The 24,564-nt window shown below is 41.4% G+C and overlaps 1 protein-coding gene across 3 annotated transcripts in view; it reads right to left on the reverse strand.

The window, feature by feature from the left end:
• NBEA (neurobeachin) overlaps positions 1–24,564 on the reverse strand; it is a 673,719-nt gene that overhangs the window by 376,240 nt on the left and 272,915 nt on the right. For all 3 annotated transcript variants that reach the window (XM_066582838.1, XM_066582846.1, XM_066582830.1), the window contains exons 19-22: positions 23,116–23,197; positions 21,258–21,381; positions 19,304–19,496; positions 11,656–12,678 (exon numbers count right to left, since the gene is read on the reverse strand). In XM_066582838.1, the coding sequence (XP_066438935.1) occupies positions 11,656–12,678; positions 19,304–19,496; positions 21,258–21,381; positions 23,116–23,197 (1,422 nt within the window). The remainder of the gene's footprint in view (positions 1–11,655; positions 12,679–19,303; positions 19,497–21,257; positions 21,382–23,115; positions 23,198–24,564) is intronic.

Genomic DNA, 24,564 nt, shown 5'->3' on the forward strand with positions numbered 1-24,564 from the left:
CTGTAGGGCGCCTGTAAGTATAATGCCCCCCGCAGAGTATTTTAGGTAGAGAACCTCTTCCTAACAAAAATTCGCCCCTCTGTGATTACAATATAGCGCTTAGCGCATGACGAGATGGTTCAAATAGGAGAAACTCCAAGAGAACTAGACCCTTATGCGCAAGAATTACGGCGCAGACCAGGGTTATTCAATTGCAGTATGCTCGGTTCTTCAAAACACCACATCAAAATATTAGCCAAACTGGGGGGCCACTGGGGACCTCATTGAACAGCCTAATAGCTGTAAATAGTGTGTAGCGCCACACCGAAAATACTTCTCATGGATCATCTCCAATAATGCTAGAATAAGTTGAACAAAATGATTACTTTTTCACACTTTTTTTTTTACGGACTATCTGTATAACTTCATTGCCAGAAATATTTGTGTATAAACTTTGAATTTGAAGTGTGACAAAACACATTGGACAAATCCACAGAATCCATACTATCCAGAAACATAGCGGTATCTGTGAAGCCCCTGGGTAGCTGAGTGCCTATTTGTAAAAATGAATCAACATAAATTGCAAAAGGATGCAGCAAAGAATACTTCCTGGACACACTAGGATGTTCCGGGGACACTTCACGTGCTTATATAGTTTTGGTAACAAAATATAGGCACCCTAGGATATTCATTTTAACCCTTTCCAATCCACTGTCTGATGTCTAAAGACATTATGATTTAAGGCTGTACAGCTCCGATGTTGGAAGACGTCCGTCAGGGTTCTCTTACTATATATTGCCAGCCTCTCTGCTGTTGGAGCCTATCCAATGTGTCACCTCATGCAGTACTGGCTTTAGCCAGCATATAGCGCTGTTGTATAACAGCAGAAAAAGAGTAAGCCCCCTAGGAAAACCAGGATACAAATTGGATTGGAAAGGGTTAATAACACTCTCCTCACACACTTCACTATAAGGTCGCTTACACACGGGCAACTTTACCGCATGATTTTGTTGCGGAGTGACAGTGCTACAAATAGCTTGTATGTGAGGCCCATGCTTTCCTATGGGTTCTTCCACATGAGCGATGTTTTGTAGCCTGTGGCATTGCGAGAATACAAAATCACAGCATGCTCTTTACAGCCATGATTTTTGATGTTTTGTCGCCCATGTTTCCCTGTGGAGCCTTTCTGTTGCATTGCATGAAAATGCGGTTTTCGTGCGGTGGGATGTAACTTTTGCAGTAGGAAATCCTACAGTAAAAGCCCTAGCTGCATAAAAAAAACACAACACATCACCTAAGAGGTGCTGTCATCTCCTACGCGTGTCTAATCTTCACCTCCGGCAGTTGTCTTTAGTCTTCTGCCAGTCCTTCCTGATTGGCTGAGCGCCGTTGGGGTAAAGCTTCCTGGAGGCAGGGTTTTTTAAAAGCCTGGCCAGGAAGCTATGCCGGAAAACTTCAATCAAGTGCCAGGAAGCTTTGGGAGACGTGTGCTGGAGCCGGACAGCGTCTCTATGTATTTCTTTTCTTTTGATTTTTTTAGGCAGCTGGGGCTTATTTTTGGGATAGGGCTTATATTTCAATCTCCACCCCCCAAAAATCTTCGCATATAGTGCTACAAAGTCTCGTGACTTTGTAGCGACAACAAATCGCGATAACGTAGCGATATCGGACACAACACCGATGCGATATTGCTCCGTTTTTTTGCGTCGATATTGCATTGCCCATGTGGAAGTGGCTTTACCCCCATTTTTACTGCATCCTCCAGCAATACATCAATCTCCTTCTTAAAGGCAATCAGTCACAACCCCACTATAAACTAAGTTATGGTACCGTTTGGGGATACGACAGGGAGCCGGGCGATATATTTCTTATACTCACTCGCTCCGACGATCAAGTGCTGTCGCCCTTCGAAGATTGTGCTTGCAGCGCTTTTTCTTCCGGCATTTTGAGCCAGATCTGTGATGGAACCTCTGACCGGGGGTTCAAGTGCAGATGTAAAACCGGCCTCAGTGACATATTTAGGAATTGTATTTAGTCATATTTGTATATTTATTGTTTTTAACAGATGGGGTGTGATCATTGTATAAAAGGGTGGTGGGTGCATGATCAGGCATGCCTGAAGAAGGGGGAGGTCTCCCGAAATGTTGCTACTATAGCTGACGTGCCTCCTTGCTCAGCTCTCCTGTCTTGTCACTAGCTCTTCTTGCCGTGCAAGATTTGAAGCTCTTCATGGTGAAAAAGCCTTGAAAACCACGAGATACAAAAGTAACACAAACATTGGACTATGGGTTCTGTGATTCATTATATGCATATATGTGATTGTGGGATCCATTACACATGACACCTATGAGCAAGCCCAAGTAGCACACACTTTTCGGAGTTTGACTCCCTGATGCGCTTGATGCATTGCCCTACAGCACCTCATTCATTGGATTTTCTTTATAAGTTATACATTGGGCCCGTTTTCTTCCATTATTAGCAATTTTGTTCATTTTTGACATCACCTGCTTTCTGTCAAATTTTAATTTCTTAAGGACAACCCTTTAAAAGCACCCTTTGCCCCTCTGCTCTGCTGAGATGGTCTCAGTCTACACTGCAAAGCTGGCAAGCGAGCTGCAGAAAACAGGGGATATCAGCTTATTGGAACTACTATAGTTACCAGTATGAGAAATTAAGAATTTCAAGATTTTTTTTAAAACGTGGATAGTCACCCAAAAATGTACAACATTTATTAACATATCTGTATTAAACGCCTGATTTAAAAATTTAAAAAAAAATTGCAGTTATCTAGTATTTTCCCTTCAATTGTGCGATGCAGGTTCTTTGCCGTGGATCAGACAATACAGAAAAAGCAACTTATTTCCCATGAAGCGAGGCAATGATTTTCTGGCTTAACCCTTTCCATCAGCACAGAAACCCTTCTCTTCATTGTCTCTCAGTGCTGATGGCAGCAGCTCCTCCATCTAGTATTTGAATGCTGAGGAGGACAATCAGACAACATCCCCATCATTCTTGTACCCTCCGTGTGAACTTTTCTGGCAGGTACAACGTGTAATTCTGAGTAGCAAATATGTCATGAGTGAATTTACATTTTTTCCCCAATTTTTAGCAAATCCTCACTCAACTTCGTATTGCAAAACACCGTCTATTCAGTGCATTTGGCTTAGGAAAGGTTACAGGTTTTGGAAGGAGACAACTTCGCCTTCAGACCCCAAGTCAGATATCATAGTGTCTGTGATGCCATCTAGAAAGCCTTGGTAATGGGTATGCACACATTTATGTGATCGCCATGTTCTTCTTGATCCCAATTACACCCAATTTGAATGGATCAGTTGGGATGGCTTAGTGCGACTCTTTCCAATGTGAAGCTATTAATACAGGGCTGGATTAACCTATAGCCATATAAGAATGAAAGACTTGAGATATATCATGCTTTTTCTATACAAAGAGATACTTTACCCTGAAGTGGCGCTGTGCAAATGAAAAAAAAAAAAAAAAAATCAAAAAAGGAGTTGTGTGGCAACTTTATTCTATGCAATTGCTGGAGAGTTACTGCAGTCAAATTCACAATCGGCATGTGATGATGGCATATCTAAGCAAGAATGGAAATCCCTTTAAAGGGATTGTCCCGCGCCGAAACGGGTTTTTTTTTTTTTCAATAGCCCCCCCCGTTCGGCGCGAGACAAACCCGATGCAGGGGTAAAAAAAAAAACCGTCCAGTACTTACCCGAATCCCCGCGCTCCCGCGACTTCTTACTTACCTTAGTAAGATAGCCGCCGGGATCTTCACCCACGATGCACCGCGGGTCTTCTCCCATGGTGCACCGTGGGCTCTGTGCGCTCCATTGCCGATTCCAGCCTCCTGATTGGCTGGAATCGGCACACGTGACGGGGCGGAGCTACGAGGACCAGCTCTCCGGCACGAGCGGCCCCATTCAGCAGGGAGAAGACCGGACTGCGCAAGCGCGTCTAATCGGGCGATTAGACGCTGAAATTAGACGGCACCATGGAGACGGGGACGCCAGCAACGGAACAGGTAAGTGAATAACTTCTGTATGGCTCATAATTAATGCACAATGTATATTACAAAGTGCATTAATATGGCCATACAGAAATGTATAACCCCACTTGCTTTCGCTGGACAACCCCTTTAAGGCCTATTTCACATGGGCAACATCGATATTGCTGTGTTTTCTCCCAGCGATATCGAGATTTTGTGTCGCTACAAAGTCGCACTTAGCACTACCAGGTTGCGCGACTTTGTAGCACTCTTTTCCGGGATTTTCAGGAGTGGTAGGTGTAGGGGGGCTTGAAATATAAGCACTACCCTAAAAATAACCCCTAGCTCCATAGAAAGAAAAAAAAGAATATATCACCCAACAATCGGTGTCAGCTCTCTGCACGTCTCCACTGAAGCTCCGTCAGACTTGCTTGAAGTTTTCCCTTAGTGCTTCCTGGTTTGGAGGTTGAAAATCCCCGCCTCCACGAAGCACCAGCTGTGATTGGCTTTCAAGCGCTGTGGCTCAGCCAATCAGAGCCAGCACTGGATGGACCAATCAGAGCCAGCGCTCGATAAAAACTGCTATGGGTTCCGCGATGCAAATCCACCTGTGTGCAGGTGGCCTTAATGATTTATTTAACTCATAATTCTAGACTAATACAATGTAACTAATAGCACAGTTATACAGTCCATGCCTTTTATTGAGCACAATGAGTAAACATCTACTGTGCAAGGAGGAAACGTAAACCTGTGCTTTAATGTCTTCTAATAGCTAATTGGCAAAAGGTGTTACAGCTAAGGAGAGGAGATTGAAAGTGAAGGTGTCACAGGTGCTTTGCTCATTAAATAAAGACACATAATGCCTTGTTACTGACAAATCTGTTCTAACGTAAGGCTGGCTAGTGTAAACCATGCCTTGATATAAACAACTTTCAGAAGACGTGTTACAGAGACGCATGAAGCTAGAAAAAGCTACAAAAGCATTGCTAAAGATAGTTACATTTCTACAGATGAAGAAATTCAGGACTATTGCTATTCTCTCTTGCAGCATTCTGTTAGCATTCCTCCAAGAGTACAACACCCAATCCTGACAAGAGGCAAGCAATAGCCCAAGGGCAACAGCTTAAGACTCTAAAAACTGAAAAAACCTCTGTAGATGTGTGTACTAGTAGAAAACACTGAACGAGAATGGTGTTCATAGAAGGACATCATGAAGGACGTTTCTGCTGTTCAAAAATATATATCCACATTGGAATAGATAATAGAGCGGTCTTGTGAAAGTCCTTGTTAAAATATTTATGCGCTGGTATTTACTCCGCTAAAATGAGTTCATCTTTTTCAGAGACCTCTTGGCGGGGATTCAGCCTTAAAGGGGTTGTCTCACGCCGAAACGTTTTTTTTTTAATTCAATAGGCCCCCCATTCGGCGCGAGACAAACCCAAGGGATGGGTTTAAAAAAAAAAAAGTTTATTACTTACCCGAATCCCCGCGCTGCGGCGACTTCTTTCTTCCTTTACCAAGATGGCCGCCGGGATCTTCACCCACGATGCACCGTGGGCTCTGTGCGGTCCATTGCCAATTCCAGCCTCCTGATTGGCTGGAATCGGCACACGTGACAGGGCGGAGCTACGAGGACCAGCTCTCCGGCACGAGCGGCCCCATTCACCAGGGAGAAGACCGGACTGCGCAAGCGCATCTAAAAACGCCAGAAGACAGCGAATTTAGACGGATCCATGGCGACGGGGACGCTAGCAACGGAGCAGGTAAGTGAATAACTTCTGTATGGCTCATAATTAATGCACGATGTATATTACAAAGTGCATTAATATGGCCATACAGAAGTGTATAACCCCACTTGCTGCCGCGAGACAACCCCTTTAAGTGAACTTCTTTTCATTTATGGTGGTCATGCCTAGTTGGCAGCTCCTCATCTAATGTAATTTTTTATTTAATGTACTTGATAAACCGCTCCCGATCTAGCACTAGCACTTTTTTATGCATAATTAGACTTCGTTTGCACTATTCTGTGGTTATTTCCAACATTTTCCTTCCATCCTATTTGGCAATTGCCAAGAAATGGAAGTCTCTGAATGTCCCCTTCCGTTAATGAAGTTGTAAATTCAGTCAGTCTTACTTATCAAGAGGAACTTTATTCCCACAGGTATCTCCATCATGGTTCTGGGAAGCCTCTTAAGTAGCTTGGACAGTATATATTACCAAGAACCCTTCATAATGGTTTAAAGGGGTTGTCTCGCGGCAGCAAGTGGATCCGTCTAAATTCGCTGTCTTCTGGTGTTTTTAGACGCGCTTGCGCAGTCCGGTCTTCTACCTTGTGAATGGGGCCGCTCGTGCCGGAGAGCTGGTCCCGCGTCGTCATCGTAGCTCCGCCCCGTCACGTGTGCCGATTCCAGCCAATCAGGAGGCTGGAATCGGCAATGGACCGCACAGAGCCCACGGTGCACCATGGGAGAAGACCCGCGGTGCATCGTGGGTGAAGATCCCGGCGGCCATCTTGGAGAAGGAAGAAAGAAGTCGTCGCAGAGCGGGGATTCGGGTAAGTAATATATCTTTTTTTTTAACCCATCCTTTGGGTTTGTCTCGCGCCGAACGGGGGGCCTATTGAAAGAAAAAAAACCCGTTTCGGTGCGAGACAACCCCTTTAATGTTGATGTTGAGGAAGAGAAATAAAATATATTTGTTTGGGGGTTTTTTTTTGTTTGTTTTTAGCCTGGGTCGGATACTGGAGCTATAATGGTGATTCGAGTCTCAGATATTTCTTCCTTTTTTCCTTTCAGATATTGCAGCAATGTACAACACTATAGTTATGTTCAAGCCTTGACTTCCTTTCTTAAATCTTGATTGCGAAGTAATGAATGCTTATTAATTGTTATGTTTACTAGAGATGAGTGAGCATACTCACTAAGGACAATTACTCGAGCGAGTATTGTCCTTAGCGAGTACCTGCCCGCTCGGAAGAAAAGATTCGGGTGCCGGCGGGAGAGAGCGGGAGAGAGAGATCTCCCCTCGGTTCCCCCCTGCCGCCCCCCGCCGGCAGCCGAATCTTTTTTTCCGAGCAGGCAGGTACTCGCTAAGGACAATACTCGCTCGAGTAATTGTCCTTAGTGAGTATGCTCGCTCATCTCTAATGTTTACCTATTTTTGTATATTCTGGAATCTATGTGCGCATTTCACGCATATCGTATAGTTATGAATGTCTTAATTTCCCCAAGTCTTGTATTGAAGACTTGGCCCTGTCTGTTCAAGTTTTGTTATAATTTCCTAAACAGCAGTTAATAAAGAAACAATTATTAAACATTTTACCGGAGAATGTAAAGGTAACAGTCCAGGACCTCCAGCTAAAGAGACGTTGGGTGATGCAATAAGATAATGACCTAAAGTAATTCAACTAAAGAATGACTGAAAGAGAGGATTTGCGCTGTGGGATGGCCAAGTCACAGTCCTGATGTTAACCCTATTAAAGATGTTGTGGTGTGATCTGGAGAGGGCTATGCATACAAGGCATCCCAGAAATACTGATGAACACATACATTTGCAGGACGAAATTCTTCTTCAATGCTGTGCAAATCTTATTTGCATCTACAGGAAACATTTGGTGAAGGGGGTTGCTGCTAAAGGCTAATCTACAAGTTATTACAATTCAAGACTTCACTTACATTTTTGCCCCCACACTGTGGATGGTTTACTCAATGTGCTCAATAAGAGGCATAAACAGTAAACTGGTTTCTGTTTTACCAGTTTAGTTAGATTTTCTCTGTATATAACTGTGACTTGTAGAACAATCAGTCTAGATTTTATTAGTAATCTATGCAGAAATCCAGGTTATACCAGAGAGTTCATTTTTTGATACAACTGTATGTCAAGTCTGTCCATAGACCCCTTGTGAACTTGGCGCAAGAATACGCAGGTACAGTAACACTTCTCCCCTACTGTACAGGAAAGTTTTGCCTGTTGCTCAATCCTATATAGTTTGTCAATGCAAATTTGGTAGCCTATGACATACACTTTTTATACTGATGGAGGTCACGAAATTAAAGAAGAAAATTAAATGCTAACAGAGTTTTACCGACAATGGAATAGGGAATAATTTTCATGATTAGTATGGAAACCTGTAAGGGACACAAAGTAGTATGACTTCTAGCACTAGCAGAATGAAAACATGGACCTTGATATTGCACTGGCGAGATGCAACATGGAACGGCAGGGATGCTACAAAAATATTGCATGCTTCTCCAATTGCAAATGGAAACTCAAATATTTCATATACTCCTATATGATATAGTAGATAGAGCTAGTGCTAATGAATATATGGTGGTGCAGGCCCCAGGTAAGGGTGTTCTGCAGCGAGGAGCACATTTTGGGAGGCAGATGTCGATAACTAATGCATTGCAGGACATACTTGTAATTCTCCATCAGTAGAAGGGTAGTCGTTAGGAGATGAAATGTAATCCGTTACCTGGCAACCGGTGTCGCTCTTCAGTTTTGTGAAAAGCTACAAGAGGCTCCGGACTTCGGCTCGCCGCTCACTGATGGACAAATTACATAAATGCTACAAAAGACTGAAAACAATCTTTTTATTGCTGCATTATTTTGAACATTGGGTTCTGCCTACTGTATCAAACCTATATTATTATAGGCATTTTCAGCCCACTCCAGTGTTCTCATCACATCTGACAAACTTGGCAGCGTAAACTGTTTTTTAGATTTTAATGACAAGTTTTTCATCCTGGGATCAATGACCCGGCACTTACAAAATCTGCGTTATAAAGAATAATATGCAATCCAGAAAGCAGGGGCAGCAAAAGTCAGCCATACATGGGCGGTCACTATAAACGCATCAGGTCCGCTCAGCCCGCATGCACTATCCTACCAAAAGTATGTGGATATCCGAGCATGACTCATGATGGCATCCACTACTCTGTGGTACCCATCCTAGTGCCAACACTGTCTTGGTTTCCACTCGCTTGCAGATTCTAAGTTTGATCCTTGATAGTGGAAAAGTGAGCTCTATGAACAATCCCTCTCAGCTGCTTTTTGTCCCTTTTGGTTAAAGGGGGTCCCCACCCCCCAAAAAAAACGTTGCTGGGGACAAATACAAGTTGAAAAAATAAAAACATACATACTCACCTCCTGCTGTACGCTGCCACCCCGCCTCCGATCTTCTGTCTACATCGGAGGCAGCGGTCACGTAGGATTGTTTACCCACGTGACCGATGCAGCCAATAGGAGGCTGGACAGGGGCATCATTAGTGACTTTTCCAGAAACATGCCTCGGGGCTTCTATATTAGATTTACGGGGCGCCACGGTGAGTCTATTACTCTCACAGGGTGGAGCCCAAAACTATATTTAAAAAAGCAATAACGCCAAGAACCCCTTTAAAATTTTGGGTTGTCCGGCTGTAAGCTTAGGCATGGTACGTACCTCTCTCCTCCACCTCATCACAAGAGTTGATCTGGCAACCTGAGTTTTAGCAGAAACGGATAATCCACTAATGTGACGACCAACAATGATGCCATATGTAAACTCTACAAGGCCTGGTAAGCAAAACAGAGCTAAACAAACTATGGCTGACCTCTCTAAGGGTCTGCATCTGACGCAGCATGGTTCAGGACACGTGACCTGCTAATAAAACATGATCCGTTCTACTGATAAGGGAGTCCAAATACTTTGGGCAGGATAATGTACTTATTTCAATGGGAAGAGGGGGATAAATCGCTGCCACATAACTTCCTAAGCAGCTTATCACTTGCCATAAAGGAAGAGTTGGAAGACTTGCATAAGATCGTTGGCTGATCCTGCTGAAATCTGTAGTTTGACAGACTATTATCTAATGTGTATGAGCAGCTTACATATTACAAGACATTAATGAAAATTTCTTGAAAAAGTCAAAAGGGCAACAAGACTCCATGCAGCTGCCTCTGGCCCTTTGTTCTCATGATATGGCTACCCCAGTGGTTTGATCCCTACCATTTACATATAGAGAGCATATCTTAATGAAAAGTCAATCATTAAGGAGCTACTGCTTGCAAAGTCCTGTGCACACGGCCGTAATATGGCTCAATTTTGTACAGAGGGCATGGGGACAAACAATTGTTACTATGATGGTTTATTCTCATATTCACCAGCACATTACCCTGTTTACAAGGGAGGATGCACTGCTGACCGGTGATTGGAGCTTTCAAGTCGGCATAAAAACAAAATGAGCCAACAAGCATTTGCTTGCATCCTGCTGATCAGGGGCATGTTCACATGGCAAACAAAAGTATTGATAAACACTTATGCCCAATCATCAGGTTCTGCAGAGGGCCTTAAATCAACCCTCCATTTTCAGGACAAAATTCTGTCCCAAACCGAAGGGGGAGCGGTGTGTACTGCCTGCAGTTATTCCTCTCTTCCATCCCAACAATCCACTGGTCCAAGCACCGTTTTGGGCCATTCAAAACATGCAACACATTCTTTAAAACTACCTAATCCCACAGTTCATTGGTAGCGTTAGACTACTATTGCACTATACCTGCTCTCTGATGGACCAGAGCTACTCATGTGATCAGAATTGCCCAATCAGACAGCAATGCCCAGGATTGGAAGGAAGGTAAAGAAGAACAACTGCAGATAATATACCCTACTTCCCCCTCCTGTACCGGAACAGAATTTTGTCCTAAAAATCGAAGATCACTTTAACTCATGGTTGTACATGTAGGACCTAGATGTAAATCTATGAACAATATCAGGGTCCTTCTACACAAAAAATCATGCGTCCATGCAACAAGTAGGTGGGTTAGCACTCCTTCATTATATTCCACATGGGCATATGATCTGTTGATACAATCACTTATCCCCATACTATCATTGGTCAGCTGCACAGCCTGTTGGCTTCTTCGTCAGTTGATCACTGGCACATTTACTTGGCCTAAGAATCGAACGTTTGTGCCCAACTTTCAGGCCGTGTAAACGGCTATCAGAGAATCCATTGTATTGCCAATGAATACTGTAGGTCCTGCAAACGATACTCATGTATGTATATGCCCGTGGCAGTCTATAATAAAATAACTAAACACAGGACTCCTCCGTCTACTGTGTGATAAAACTTGTTAGATCTTCAGGTTATCTTCTAAGATTAGGAATAATCTGAATGAAAGCGTTATTGTTGAACGTACAGCAGAAGCAGAAAAACGTAAAAGCAGAAGATCAGCAACTTGAACAAGAACAGATATAGTAAACACTAACTTGAAATCTTCAGATACTTTCCAGCAATAGATATCCTTGATTTGCTTCTCGTGTTATTCATGGAGATTAACCGAATGACACGCCGAGCAAATAGAGCAGCAGTGTGTGAAATTATTTGCTTAGATTATGCACTAGAGTATACAAAGAGGTTGTCATGAATATGTGCCCAAAGCCATAGGAGCATTCACGGGAATAACTAATGTGGAAGTATTCTTATATCGCGAGCAGGATAGAATAAGTTTGTGCGAAAGGTTAATGTGATCATCCCTCACACCAGGACGATGCTGAGGCAGATACAGGACTGTGGCATTTATGAAAGTGTATCATTTCACATCACTGAGAATTATGGAACACATGCCACGGACAATATATCTAGCTCCAGATGGACGCAATGTCGAATACAGAAAGCAGTAACATTACTATAACATACCTGTGTTGTGGTTGTAGTCGTCTGTATTTTTTTGATCTCCTTCCCAAGTTCCCGACCATCGTCAGACCTCTCAGTATCGGACACAGTACTACCAGCATCTATATTGACTATGGATTTGTTACCAGAAGATTCAATTTCTAAATTTGCGTTGGCCATCTGAGCATATTCTAGATTTTTTGACGATGAAGCCAACTCTCTATCAGAAATGCTACCCAAGCTATCAGCCGTGGTATGGATTTTAAAATCTTTGTCCCCGATCACAGCTGATGCACAAGTGAGGTCAACACTGCTCGTCATGTGGGCCAACAAGCCAAGGTCGTCATTCACACCAAGATGAACATGAGCATCCTGGACGTTACCGATGGTTATGTGGTTACCACTAGTCAGTTCGGGCAACAGTTTCTCATCTGAATGTGTCATTTTATCAAAAAGAAATGAGGTATTGTTAGAAGTGGTTTGGTCTTTCTCATCAGCTAAGGTGATCAAAGGGCCATCTTTTTCTTCAGTTTCCTTAATAATACCAACACTGTCATGAACATTGTTTTGGAGTTTTTCAACAGCCGCACTGTAGACGTTATCCAGTAATGACTCTACTTCAACAAGAGCACCATTTTCTCCGCTGACAAGCGTCTCAGGAGACAGATCCAAGTCATCCAATTTTACCTCGGTAGCTTCAACCTTTTCGGCTTTGATGTCCACCAATAGGTCATGAACCTCTACCCGGACACCACCAGACGGTCTATCAGTGTTGGAGATTGTATCATCAGAAATTTTAGTTGCTATAAGAAGATCTCTAGCATCCGAATTGACGGGATAATCCGTCTCACTTTCTGGACTCTGGCTTTGGGAGAGGTCATCAATTTCTCGAATTTCTAATCCACCTTTGACAGCTACTGCTTGAGATGAAAGTCCAGATATGGTGCTGACATTCCCTTTCTTGCCCTTCTTGATGTTCTCTTCTTCTTGTCTCTGGTACTCTTCATACATTTTAGCCAAGTATTCCTTATGTGCCTCATAGGTAACCTTAAGAAGGAAAAAACAATTAGTTTAAACTTGCACTTAATTTTATAACGTATAGCATAATGTACTCACTGTACATGCACATAAATAGTGTTGAATTCTTGGTGGGATGGGAACCCTTTCACAGCAACAACCTATATGGCAGCAATATGACCACCATCTCTGTGCTTATGTATCAGTGTAATGTGGGGGTGACCATACTATATTGAACAAGTACATCCTTTTGTGTATAAAGGGATACTGGCACAGATAGTAATGTCTCCTAGTTTCTCCCTGTGAAGTCTCACAAGACTCTACCATTCATTTATACTGCGTTAAGTACTTAAAAGTACAGTAAAAACCTAACGGAATGTGCGCAAAACTATCCAATGCGCTTGCGGTCATGTGCCACAGGCCTTAAAGCACCCTGACGGTATTATTTGTCAAATAACCAGTTCGGTCATGTTTCGATACACAGCTCTATACTATGGACCACTTCAACTTTTGTATGGCCTTACGTACATGCACCTTACATAAGCACTTTCCAATTACTTAGGGTATTCTCTTAACAACGTGAAATCTGTTCATTGAGATAAATGTGGTAGCTCTTTTAAAAACTCTACCATTAATGACTTTATATTATTGGCTGACATACCGTACACCACTACAAGTGCTACCAAGTTTAAGTTGCTTTTTGTGAAGGGCCTTCCAAATTTGCAAACTCCTAACATACAGTACATGAATAAAAGAGAATGAGAAAGAGAATACTAAGAAAAATTGCATTTAAGCTGGAAACAAAGTCTAAAAATAAAAAGACAATCGCCATAAATATAAAAAGGAACAAAAAAAGGACAAGATAAAGCGCAATCATTTTTAATTAGAACTAGACACCTCGTGGGATGACCCTGTCCGCGGCTTGGAAGTTGGTTGCACCCATTTACTTTATTCTACTTCTTACCGCAATTAATAATAAAAATCACTTGCAACGTTTAAAGAGATCAAATTTGGACTTTGATCTGTAAAGCAATGAATTTTCTTGCAGTGGTTGAAGAAAACACAAAGGAGCCCTGGTAGGCCCATACTGTCTGTGTAGAGCGGCTTCAAAGACTAAATATAGATAATTACAAGATGAGAGCAGTTTGGGAACTTTTGTCCGAAACATTCTGCCATTATGCACTTTGAATTAATTGCTTCCTGCCATCGTAATAGAATATTGTTCATGTCTCTCTTCGTTTTCAGGGCAGGGATAAACAAATTAAACTCATTATCCCTGCAATTACATGAGCAACAAATATGACGGTTTTAAAGGCAAAGTTAGACGATGGCGAAAACAGAAACCCCTTCTATAAGAACGTGGGCCCCAGATACGAGAATTCTGTTTGGATCTAGTAACATGGCACTTTCTTTAAATATGTATTACTGCAGACACCGTTACACACGTAGCCATGGTGAAGCCTCATCACCGAATATATTAGCATGAAGACATGTACCAGCAATCACAAGATGTTCTTGCACCTATCAATCAAGTCTCTCCCAGCATTCATTGCATATGCAAATCTGCAACAAACTTCAAAGCAATCATCCATGTCCGTATCAAATCTACCGTTTTCATTTTACCTTGTAGATCTCAACTATTCCAGTTTATCTACAGCAAAAATACCTTATCTTTTTGCCACAGAAATAATTTCTTTGGTCGAAGATTAGGTAAAAGTGTGTAAAAAAACTTAATTCAGCAGATACTGTATAAATTACAAAACCATAATTAACCCACAGAAACTCATGCAGCCGTATGGAGAGATACATATTATATGTCATGCAGTGGTATCCTATGCAAGCTTTCATAGAGTAAATGTGCTAGGCAAAGGTAACCCTAAAACAAGGGAATTAAAGAGAATGTATCACTTACCGTATATTTTTTGTTAGTAATCAATTCCAGATAGAGAAACATATTCTAATCTTGACTGAGCCACTATTAACAGCATTAAGAGAGATGCTTTACAGCGGAACTCATGGGCCATAGACATCATGGACAGGAGCTGACTTCTATGGCAGTGTTGTGTGCATGCTCTGTGACTTATGCAGAGATCAATGGGCAATGAGAGGGAGAAGGTGAGCTGTGACCATCATTTACTGTGAATAGTGGACCTATGCTATCTATATATAGGCGTTAGCACTCATTATAATCCTGCTTGTGATCATGAGACAACTGCTGAAAAGTTCTCTCTACCGAGCAGGAAGTGTCAGTCTATTAGGCTTAGTGGTCAGAGTGAAAACCGCAGGATTTTAAGATTTAAGATTTTTTTTAACCCCTCAGTGAAGGCCCTATTGCCTTTTTACATCCTAGCTAAATTGGCTTTAATTCTCAGGGGAAGCATGTTTTTACGTCCTTGAGGATTAAAGCCACGTGGGCTAAGAATGTGACAGCTCCATGCTGTCGGCTCCTGGAGGTAGCCGACTACCTGGAGCTGTCATGGATCATGTGATCGGATTGAAGTAAATAAAAAGTGAAAAAAAGTTAGAGTTTCAGCTGCCCTCATGGATTGGAGGGCAGCTGAAACTACTCACCCCCGTCCTTCGTGATGTCCCACAACGATCTGGCCCAAATAGGACATTCAGCCGTCTTCTTTGCATGCATGCCAAAGAAAAAATAGCGACGCAAGCACAGAAGACCAGATCGTCGCACGACATTTGAAATCTCCTGGTTCCCGGCTACTGAAGGTAGCTGGGAAGCAGGAGATGTCACTGGGCCCATGATCGTCATTATCCAACGGATAATGGCGGTCACGTAAAAGTCACTTAAATGCTCCTTTCGGTTTGAACCCCATTGCGCATACGGACATAAGATTAGGGCCACAATGGGTATGTTTCTGAATAGAGGATAAACTGGGGGATCCATTTTGGAGTGAAAGTCTCCATTCATATATGTGCTGTACAAAAATAACTGTTTTTAAAATTACATCATTGCCAGAAAAAAGAAAATTATAATTTTTTTACTTCTGCTTTGCTTAGATTCATTCAAAAACTGTGGGGTCAAAATACACAGTACACCCCTGGATGATTTCTTTTAGAGGTCTAATTTTCAAAATGGGGTCATTTGTTGGGATTCTACATCGTTTTGGCTCTACAAGTGGGCAATGGGGCCTGAATCACCTTCAAGCAAAATGTCTGTTCTGAAAGCCACCAGCTCATCCTTTCATAAACAGAAAATTAGGGCCACAATGGGTATGTTTCTGAACACAGAACAAACAGGGGTATCCATTTTGGGGTGTAAATCCTCATTTTCATGTGCATTATGGAAAAAAATGTGTCTTTAAAATGACATATTTGCAAAAATATATTTTATTTTTTTCTCCTCTAAATTGCATTAACTCCTGAAAAAAACTGTGGAGTCAAAATACTCATGATACCCCTCAGTGAATACATTAAGGGGTGTAGTTTTTAAAATGGGGTCATTTGTGGTGGTATCTATCATTCTGACACCTATGAGCCTTTGCAATCTTAGCTTGGTGCCGGAAAACAAAAACAAACAGCTTTTCAAATGTGCTTCCAGAATAAAGTAAACAGATGGAAATATATATCTTAGCAAAAATTTGTACAGTATGTTTGCACATATTTGAGAGATTTCAGTTGAAAATGTGAAATAACATTTTTTCCAAAATGTTCCTAATATTGGCACTTTTAATAAATATACACAGATTCTATTGGTCTATTTTTACCACCTAAATGAAGTACAATATGTGGCGAAGAAATGTCAGAATCACTTGGATATGCAAAACCTTTATAGAGTTATTCTATGTTAAAGTCAGATTTCCAAAATTTAGCTACGTCACTAAGGCGCAAACAGGCTTCGTCACTAAGTGTTTAATATAGAGTGGGACATCGAAAATTAAAAAAAAAAAAATCTGAAAAATATATATTTAAAGGGGTTGCCCAGTTCTAAACTATTGATGGCTTATCGCCAGGATAGGTCATCAATAGTAGATTGGTGGTGGTCTGTCGCCTGGGAGCTCTTTCAATTAGCAGTTCTGTGGGACGCTGTGCTCTGTGCACCTAGTTGATTTCAACAGAAAGCGGACAACTCAGTTCTCACTGCAGTGGACAGAATTTGAATTACAGGCTATTCAATTCAATGCAGTTATGGCCGGTAATAACCAATCCAGGCCACTACAGTAAAGGCCCGTTTACACGCAAGAATTATTGCTTAAAATTCATTTAAACAAATTTGCGCAATAATCGTTACATGTAAATGCAAAGCTGTTGTGCACTATTTGTTCACTCATCATTTATTGCTGAGTTTCAGCTTGCATAAAAAAAGGTTGTTAGTTGGTTTGCTTTTTGCCTGGAATAAATGACAATCTTTCAGTCCTTTGAAAGACTAAAGGACTTGAGGGGAGCGGTGATGGTTTGTCTTGTTAAACACAATAACTACTTGTTTACTCATACAGCAGAATACAATGGCTTATCTTCACACTAATCAAAAACCTGCCAGCCAGAGATTCCTCACATAAACACATGCCCACCTGAGCAAACATATACAGAATTTACTTAGGTAATAAAAGAAATGGAGAGGATTTCAAACGATTATCTTCAAGTCAAAATGCTCAGCGTTTGTATACAAAAAGGTTGTTCAGTAGTTCATTCAAACCACAATCGCTCTGTGTAAATGGGGCTTAAGAACTGAGCGTGTCAACCCAGAGAACAGCTGATCAGTGGAGGTCCCAGGTGACAGACCCTAATCTTTTTTCTACTGATAGCATATCTTGAGCATAGGCCATCAAGTAGTGTGCAATTGGACAACCCCTTTAACATAAAAACCTGATTTCTACAAAAAGGATATTATTTTCTGAAGACACATTCCCTTTAAAGCAACTGCAGATAAGTCCCTATTTGATGAATATTCTCTCATGTCAAATGCTGTTCTCATGGACAAGGGATTCAAGTTCATCAATACATCTATTAACCTAGCCTACAATCAACCAAACTGCTTTAATACATACACTTGCTATGCATCGCACAACCAGTCGATAAATAGGTTTCCAAAACACCAGACATCCAAATGTAGCCGTTATTCAAGGTATACTGTTGCAACACAAAAGAGCATTTGTTTAAGCTATGTAAAGCTTTCTTAAGTCAGTATTGGGTTTCAGGAGGACTCTGCATTGCAGTACCTCATTATTAAAAGACCTGCATAAATGATTGCCACTCATTGAAGGCCTAGTTATTGCCACTCTGCATGGGCAAGAGGGTAAAACATGGACAATATGGGTTCTGGGTTCAAATCTGACTAGGACCTAACCAAAATCTAATGTCCTTGGGTGCTCCCAGGTGCCCAATCAATGCTCCTATTATGTTTGCCAAGAATTGGTCCCTGCAGACTTTTTATTTCTCTCTTCCCCCACAAAGTAATATGCACAAACTATGTTCACCTATATGAGCTCTAGAGGGCGAACAAATTACATTTAGCTTCTTTTCTCTTAATACCATCATTCTATATAGGCTGATTCAAACGTCAGGGCCAGCCGGAATATTTTCTGAATTAAAAGAAATACAAGTAGGAAATTTTATAGAACACCTAAATGGGTGGGAGAAAACTTCATGGCATTATGGTCGAGCCTGACGGCCATCTTGGGGACAGCAATCTTGGATTTAACCCAAGAAACTTCAATGGAAAAAGAGGCATCTTATACATGATTTAAGGAAAGACATTCATCAGAAATTGCTAGGCGGAGTCACTCTTTCAATACCTGCAACCGTTATCAAATTATGGATTATGTCATGTTGAATATTAATAAAGTTATGTTAAATTATGTGATATGGCTTTTCAGGTACCATAGGATGCCATTAAAAATCTAGGACTGAATTGAGGTCATCCTGATGTCTGGTAACAGAAGTTCACGTGAAGTGGCCAAGCTTTCAATCAAAAACATCCAGGAAGACAGCCAGTGAGTGCACGAAGTGTGAGGAAATTGATTCAAAAGTTCAAAAAGTGTTAAGTGTCCAGGACAAACCGAGAACTTGAATTACACCATGCTCCAGTACCAGCCTCCGGGTGATTTCTGTGAACTCCTTGTGAAAACAGCTAGCACCGCATTCGCTACTAGAGGCATGACAGCATTTATCAATTTATGATTAAATTCTACCCTTAAACCATGTATTTCATCACCCCTTTCCATTGAAGTTGCTTGGGATGAATCCAAGACAGCCCCCACAAACATGGCTGACAGGCACCAACATAGTGTCAAAAAAGTTTCACCCCACCCATCTAAGTGTTCTAAAGAGTTTCCTACTTGTATCTCTTTTTGTTCCGAAGATATTCCAAGTGGCCTTTACTTTGACTCAATCTGTAAATGTATATACTGTAAGCTTATTTATGTAACACCATTAAATAATTAACCTTGTTGGTTAATAAACCAATATATTATACCTGATAATTTGTATTCCCTATTAACCCTATGGTTGTCCTAAAATGTAATATTTATATATCTATTACATGAAGCCTAGTTATAAGATTAAGCAGCAAATTCTCCTCAGTCGACCATGTACGGACATCAGCAGCTGAACTCGGAGGCCACAAGGTGGCACCAAATGAATATGTAAAAGAGCATGGGGCTCGAGAAGAATTCAAGGGACTCCTGAAGACAAAACACACCTTGGAATGAGCTATGGAGAGAGTGTCCACCCAGACTCTCCAGCCTCCCCATTCATATTTGATGGCGTGATACAGCAGTATCCTGAATATGTTGTAGACCATCTCTGTGATCTTCTGTTCTTCAGAGTTCTTGGGATTAATGTATCCGAGAGAAAACATCCAGTCCTGCCAGACAGAGCACTGCAGGAGGCACCTGGGATAAAGAATTGTACATGTTAATATGAGAAAGTATTAGAATATAATTCAATGGAGCATTGCTTTGATAACTTGTATGTCTTGTATAACGGATTTCTACAGCTGTTGAGTGCAAATCCCACTTCTAACTCTATTTCTATTACAGTTTACAGGGATCATCAATTTAATTAGAAAAGTGGGGTAAGGCAGAGAATACAAAGACAAGACTGAAGCACTCTTGTTTCTCGACTAAGTGCTGATGTTAAGGTTGATCAACTTAGGTTTAGGGTTTCCCTTAAAAGGGGTTTTTCAGGAGTAAACCATTGATGGCATATCGACAGGATAGGTCATTAACAGTTGACCATCAGGTATCTGCCGTTCAGGATCCCCACTAATCAGCTGATTGAAGCAGAGCTTCGGTGAGTGCCCCTGTGACTTCAGTCCATACCAGACAGAGCACCGTACATTGTATAGTGTGACATCGTATCGCCTAAGAAGAGGCCATAGTGCTCACCCGAGGACAGTGGCCCTCTTCAATGATTGGTGGATCCCGCTGATCAACTTACTGATTACCTATTCTGAGGATAGGTCATCAAAATCAAAACCCCCTTTAAGGCAAACTTCTATATAAGAAGTGCAGGAAAGTATATTTTGGCAACTTACTAATATAATGTAGGTCTCCGGGATTCTCTTCAAGCCACACCCCTCACTAAAGAAGTTGTCTTCCTGACATGTCCACCACTCCCTCTTGAAAGGGGCCACCAACTGGTGCAGTTGTAGAGTGTCTCAATAGGAGGCACTGATGGACAGGGCTGTGTCACATGTCCCTTCATCGATGGCCAATTTCAGAACTGAGCAACGACTGTCAGGAAGAAGGCTTCTGTGGCAAGAATAGTGAAAACCTGCTAATTATATTAGTAAGCGGCCAACATACACAATATCTACTGCTCTGCACTTACGATAAATAAGGTGGTCAACCCCTTTAAGGCTATGGAAAGAGAGGACATTAAGGCATTTCTAGTAAAATCCACTCCCCATTATTGATACTGAGTGTGAACTAAACACTAAATTCAGAGGCATAGCTAAAGGGGGTTTTGAAGAGCCCAGTGAAGCCTTGCCATATAAGAGGACACCAGCACTACAAGTTGCATGTGAGAAATGGGGGCCCTGTGACAAATTTTGCAGATGCTTCAAGTTATAGTAAGTCTCTGGATAAACTGAAATATAGACTGTGTATAAACACATGTTGAAGAGAACCAACCAGCTTTCCTTTATTGCCCATGAACTAAACATTTGGAAGCATCTTCACTTAGAACTCTGCATTGCTTTTTACTCCCCCTGCAAATGCAGTATAAAAATTGAGGAGTGGGTCTTATGAATTGTGGATGTGTTCCTACTGGTATATACCCTGATAGTGTCCAATCAGTGTTACTTTGCAGGATACACCCTACGGACAACGGGGATGGTTACACCCAGATGAATATATATCCATACATCTCCAGAAAGAAAAACATAGAAACCGAGCAACGTAAAGTTCTAAGAAAAGATTCTCCTGAATTGTCATTGCATGGGAAATACAAGCATTTACTACATCAGACAAGTCAGGAGAGCAGACAGATCCTCTCTAATAACACAAAAACGAACATATTGTAATTGTCTCATGCCTGATTAAACCATTCATAGATATCCTCAAGAGGATGTGCCAAGAGTAACAGAACATTATAAGACAAACGAGAAGATAATGGCATCACGAAAGCTCTAAACTAGACGGCTAACCCACCTCCGATTCTCCCGACTGTTGCTGAAAAGCTTAATCATGTCAGAGAGGAACAGGCGTCTTACTTCCATCAGGTCAGAACTTGGAGTGGAGTTCTTAAGCAGTGTGGCGACTACCTTCAAAATCACTGAACATAAAATTACACAGTTAAGCTTTTACACATTATCAAAGTTGGACATTATGTTATTGTAGGAATCTCAAAACCAACCAGATGAAATGGGAATTTCACAATAAGGTCTTACGTAGAAATCTTCCAGATCTCATTCCTAACCCATCCTTCACCTTCCTACAGTTACCTGGAGACTCTTGTGCAGTTATTAGTTCAACACTTCTAGTCAAGGGGTATCTCTACAACAGTATGGCTTTTACGCCAAACTTATCAGGTTTGACATCTTACAAGTATCCGAAACTGTGAAGTCTACGAAGCAGCCATATAGACAGCTCATAGACAGCCTACTTCAATACAGTAATCACAAACACTACTTAGAAGTCAAGCGGTGATGACAACGGAGAGATGCAGCGGAGCTTTGATTGATAGCATCCTTATTGCATGACACCTATTAGAAAATAAGGGAGCTTTGGTGAGAAAACTACTCATAATAATAATTGGGATTATTATTTTTAGAAAAAAAAAAAAAGACGGGTAAAGAGGGACCCAATAACTATGTATAAATATATCAGAGGACAATACAGAGATCTCTCCCATCAACTATCTAAACCCAGGACTCTGACTATAACAAGGGGGCGTCCTCTGCGTCTAGAGCAAAGAAGGTTTCTACACCAACATGGAAGGGGGTTCTTTACGGTAAGAGCAGTGAGACTATGAAACTCTCAGCCTGAGGATGCGGTGATGGCAAATTCAATAAAAAAAAAGTTCAAGAAGGCCTGGACATCTTTCTTGAGCAATATATTATTTTTTCCCTTAAATGGGGAAAATTGTCTTCTACCTCACTGTTTGTTTGCTTTTTTGCCTTCCTCTGGAATCAACATTGGGGGTCAATGGGCTGAATTGGATGGACATATGTCTTTTTTTTGTCTTACATACTAAGACTCAAAGTGAAGACCTTTAGGCCATATTCGCACGGCCAATATTTTTGCATTAGTTTTATCCAATTGTAATATGGACAGAACTCGCACAGGAAAAGAACACATTCCTGTGAATGGGTTAATGCTCATGAGCAATTTTTCACTTGGACCAATGGTCCAACTTTGAAAAGTCATGACATGTCATATTCTTGTGCGAGTCTCCCATGAGAATAGCACAAGTAATGTGTTGTGTGATTCGAGTTGCACCCAAGATTCTCAGGTGCAACTCACTCTCGGCCTTGTGCATACAGCCTTAGGGGTGCAACAACAATGTCTTTTTTTTCACAGAATTTTGCATCTTTGCTTGACATATAATCTGGGAAAAGCTATTGAAGTATACCTCAAAAGGAAACCTGACCTAGAGTGGTACATTTCATACCTTTTTTTGCACTATACCGAACCTTTTTAGGCCTACGTTCGGCTAATGGAACCCTATAGATATGCTTTAAGGGATTTTAGCAATAAAGATATTTTATCCCCTATCCGAAGGGTCTGACCACTGAGATTACAGCGATCCCAAGATCTTTGCTTCTTGTGTACACTGGTAGCTTTTCTTGGCAAACCTCCTAAGCAGATATCACTAACATGATGTATACAGGCACTACCTAGGCAGAATTCCTGGGATGAGAGAACATATACAGTAGATTAAACATTGACTTAGATTGTGACATGCTGATCTCGCCTAACAGGCAAAGCTAATCCTTGGTAAGTGGCTTCGGTACAATGAGGTCACGCTGGGGAAATTGTACGATTGGTGTTATCAAGTGTTTCTTACTTGGATTCTGAATTTTCACAGTTGAGTCTGGCTCTGGGTGAGGCTTGTGGACAACTTGAGTGCAAACCTGCTCGGTCAATATCTGCAGGGAAAATAAGAATTGCATCTAGTCATTACACTTTCCATATACCTCAATTTGCATAAAAGGCTCATACAATAGGCAAAAAGAATTTCACTCAAGGCCATTACACACAGATTTTCCAGATTACCATTGTACCTTTATACTTTAAGAATACTAGCATATACACATAATGGCCAATTTATTACAGAAACTGGCCCTTTCACGATTGGAGCTTCCCTGTATGCAAATTATCCCAGTGACCCGGGAATGCAGCATAACATCAAGTGACAAGCTTTCTGTCAATCAGTTTCAGTGTGACGCCACATTAGTATGGGAAAATCCAGCAATATGAAGGACTTCCATATAGGCCTGATCATCAGTGCTAGGATTTCATACACGGTCAATCCTGTGGGGTTCTTCTTGTGTAACACTATGGAGTATACCGAGAATGGTGTGATCAAGGAAAAAACAAAAGGGGATCCTGTGGATGTAAACAACTTGACAAAAGGGGTCAGAGGAAGAGGTCAAAAATCATTTTGATGACCAGGCAGTACACAGTCAAGAAATCACAACCAAAGCCAAAACTGTTGCTTAAAGTAACGTTTCGGAATGAACAATCGTTCCTTAGTACAAATGGGCTATATAAGCAATATTCAGTGCCATTGCTAATAGAAACAGTAAAACAAGACTCCAGTAGGCAAAAGAACACAAAAACTGGATGAGTGAACAGTGAAAAACAGAACCTTATCAGACGAATGAATCTATAGACCCTCCCTGTCGGGTGTCAACTATTCAGGGTGGTGGAGGTAGAGTAATGAAGCAGGGAATGTTTTCTTGGCATACTCAATCTAATACCCATTGATGGATGCCAACACCAGACTGCTGCAGTTCTGAAGTTCAAAGGAGGCCCAACATGATAGCAGATGGGGGTCTCTAATGGGGGTCTCTAATAAGCGAGTATATGAAGAACATGAAATATCTCATTGCAGTTACAAAATATCGGTAGCACACATCTTTCTTTCAAACTTCCCTTTCTACTATATGTAGCATAGCAATTTTTTTTTTGCTAAAAGGTAGCACCCAACCTGCAATGCCAAGGACATGTCCACTTTGTCACAATTTCTGGAATGAGCAATCATACAGATGCCACTTGATAAATGTGTGACCTGGGAGATCTCGAATGTAGCAGTTGTAGGTGGAAACATGAAGTGAAATAACTTGTATTAAAAACAGTGTTTGACAATAGACATCAAAAAGTTATTCTGAGGGCTCTGACATCATTAGGTTCTGCGTGACATCATTTATTAAGCATTTGGTTGCCTCTCATACAAGACCACAGCATAGTACAGTCCTGCATGGGACAGGTGGACACTAAAGGGAACCTGTCA

The sequence above is a fragment of the Eleutherodactylus coqui genome, chromosome 1 (genome assembly GCF_035609145.1).
Source record: "Eleutherodactylus coqui strain aEleCoq1 chromosome 1, aEleCoq1.hap1, whole genome shotgun sequence".
Classification (NCBI taxonomy): domain Eukaryota; kingdom Metazoa; phylum Chordata; class Amphibia; order Anura; family Eleutherodactylidae; genus Eleutherodactylus; species Eleutherodactylus coqui.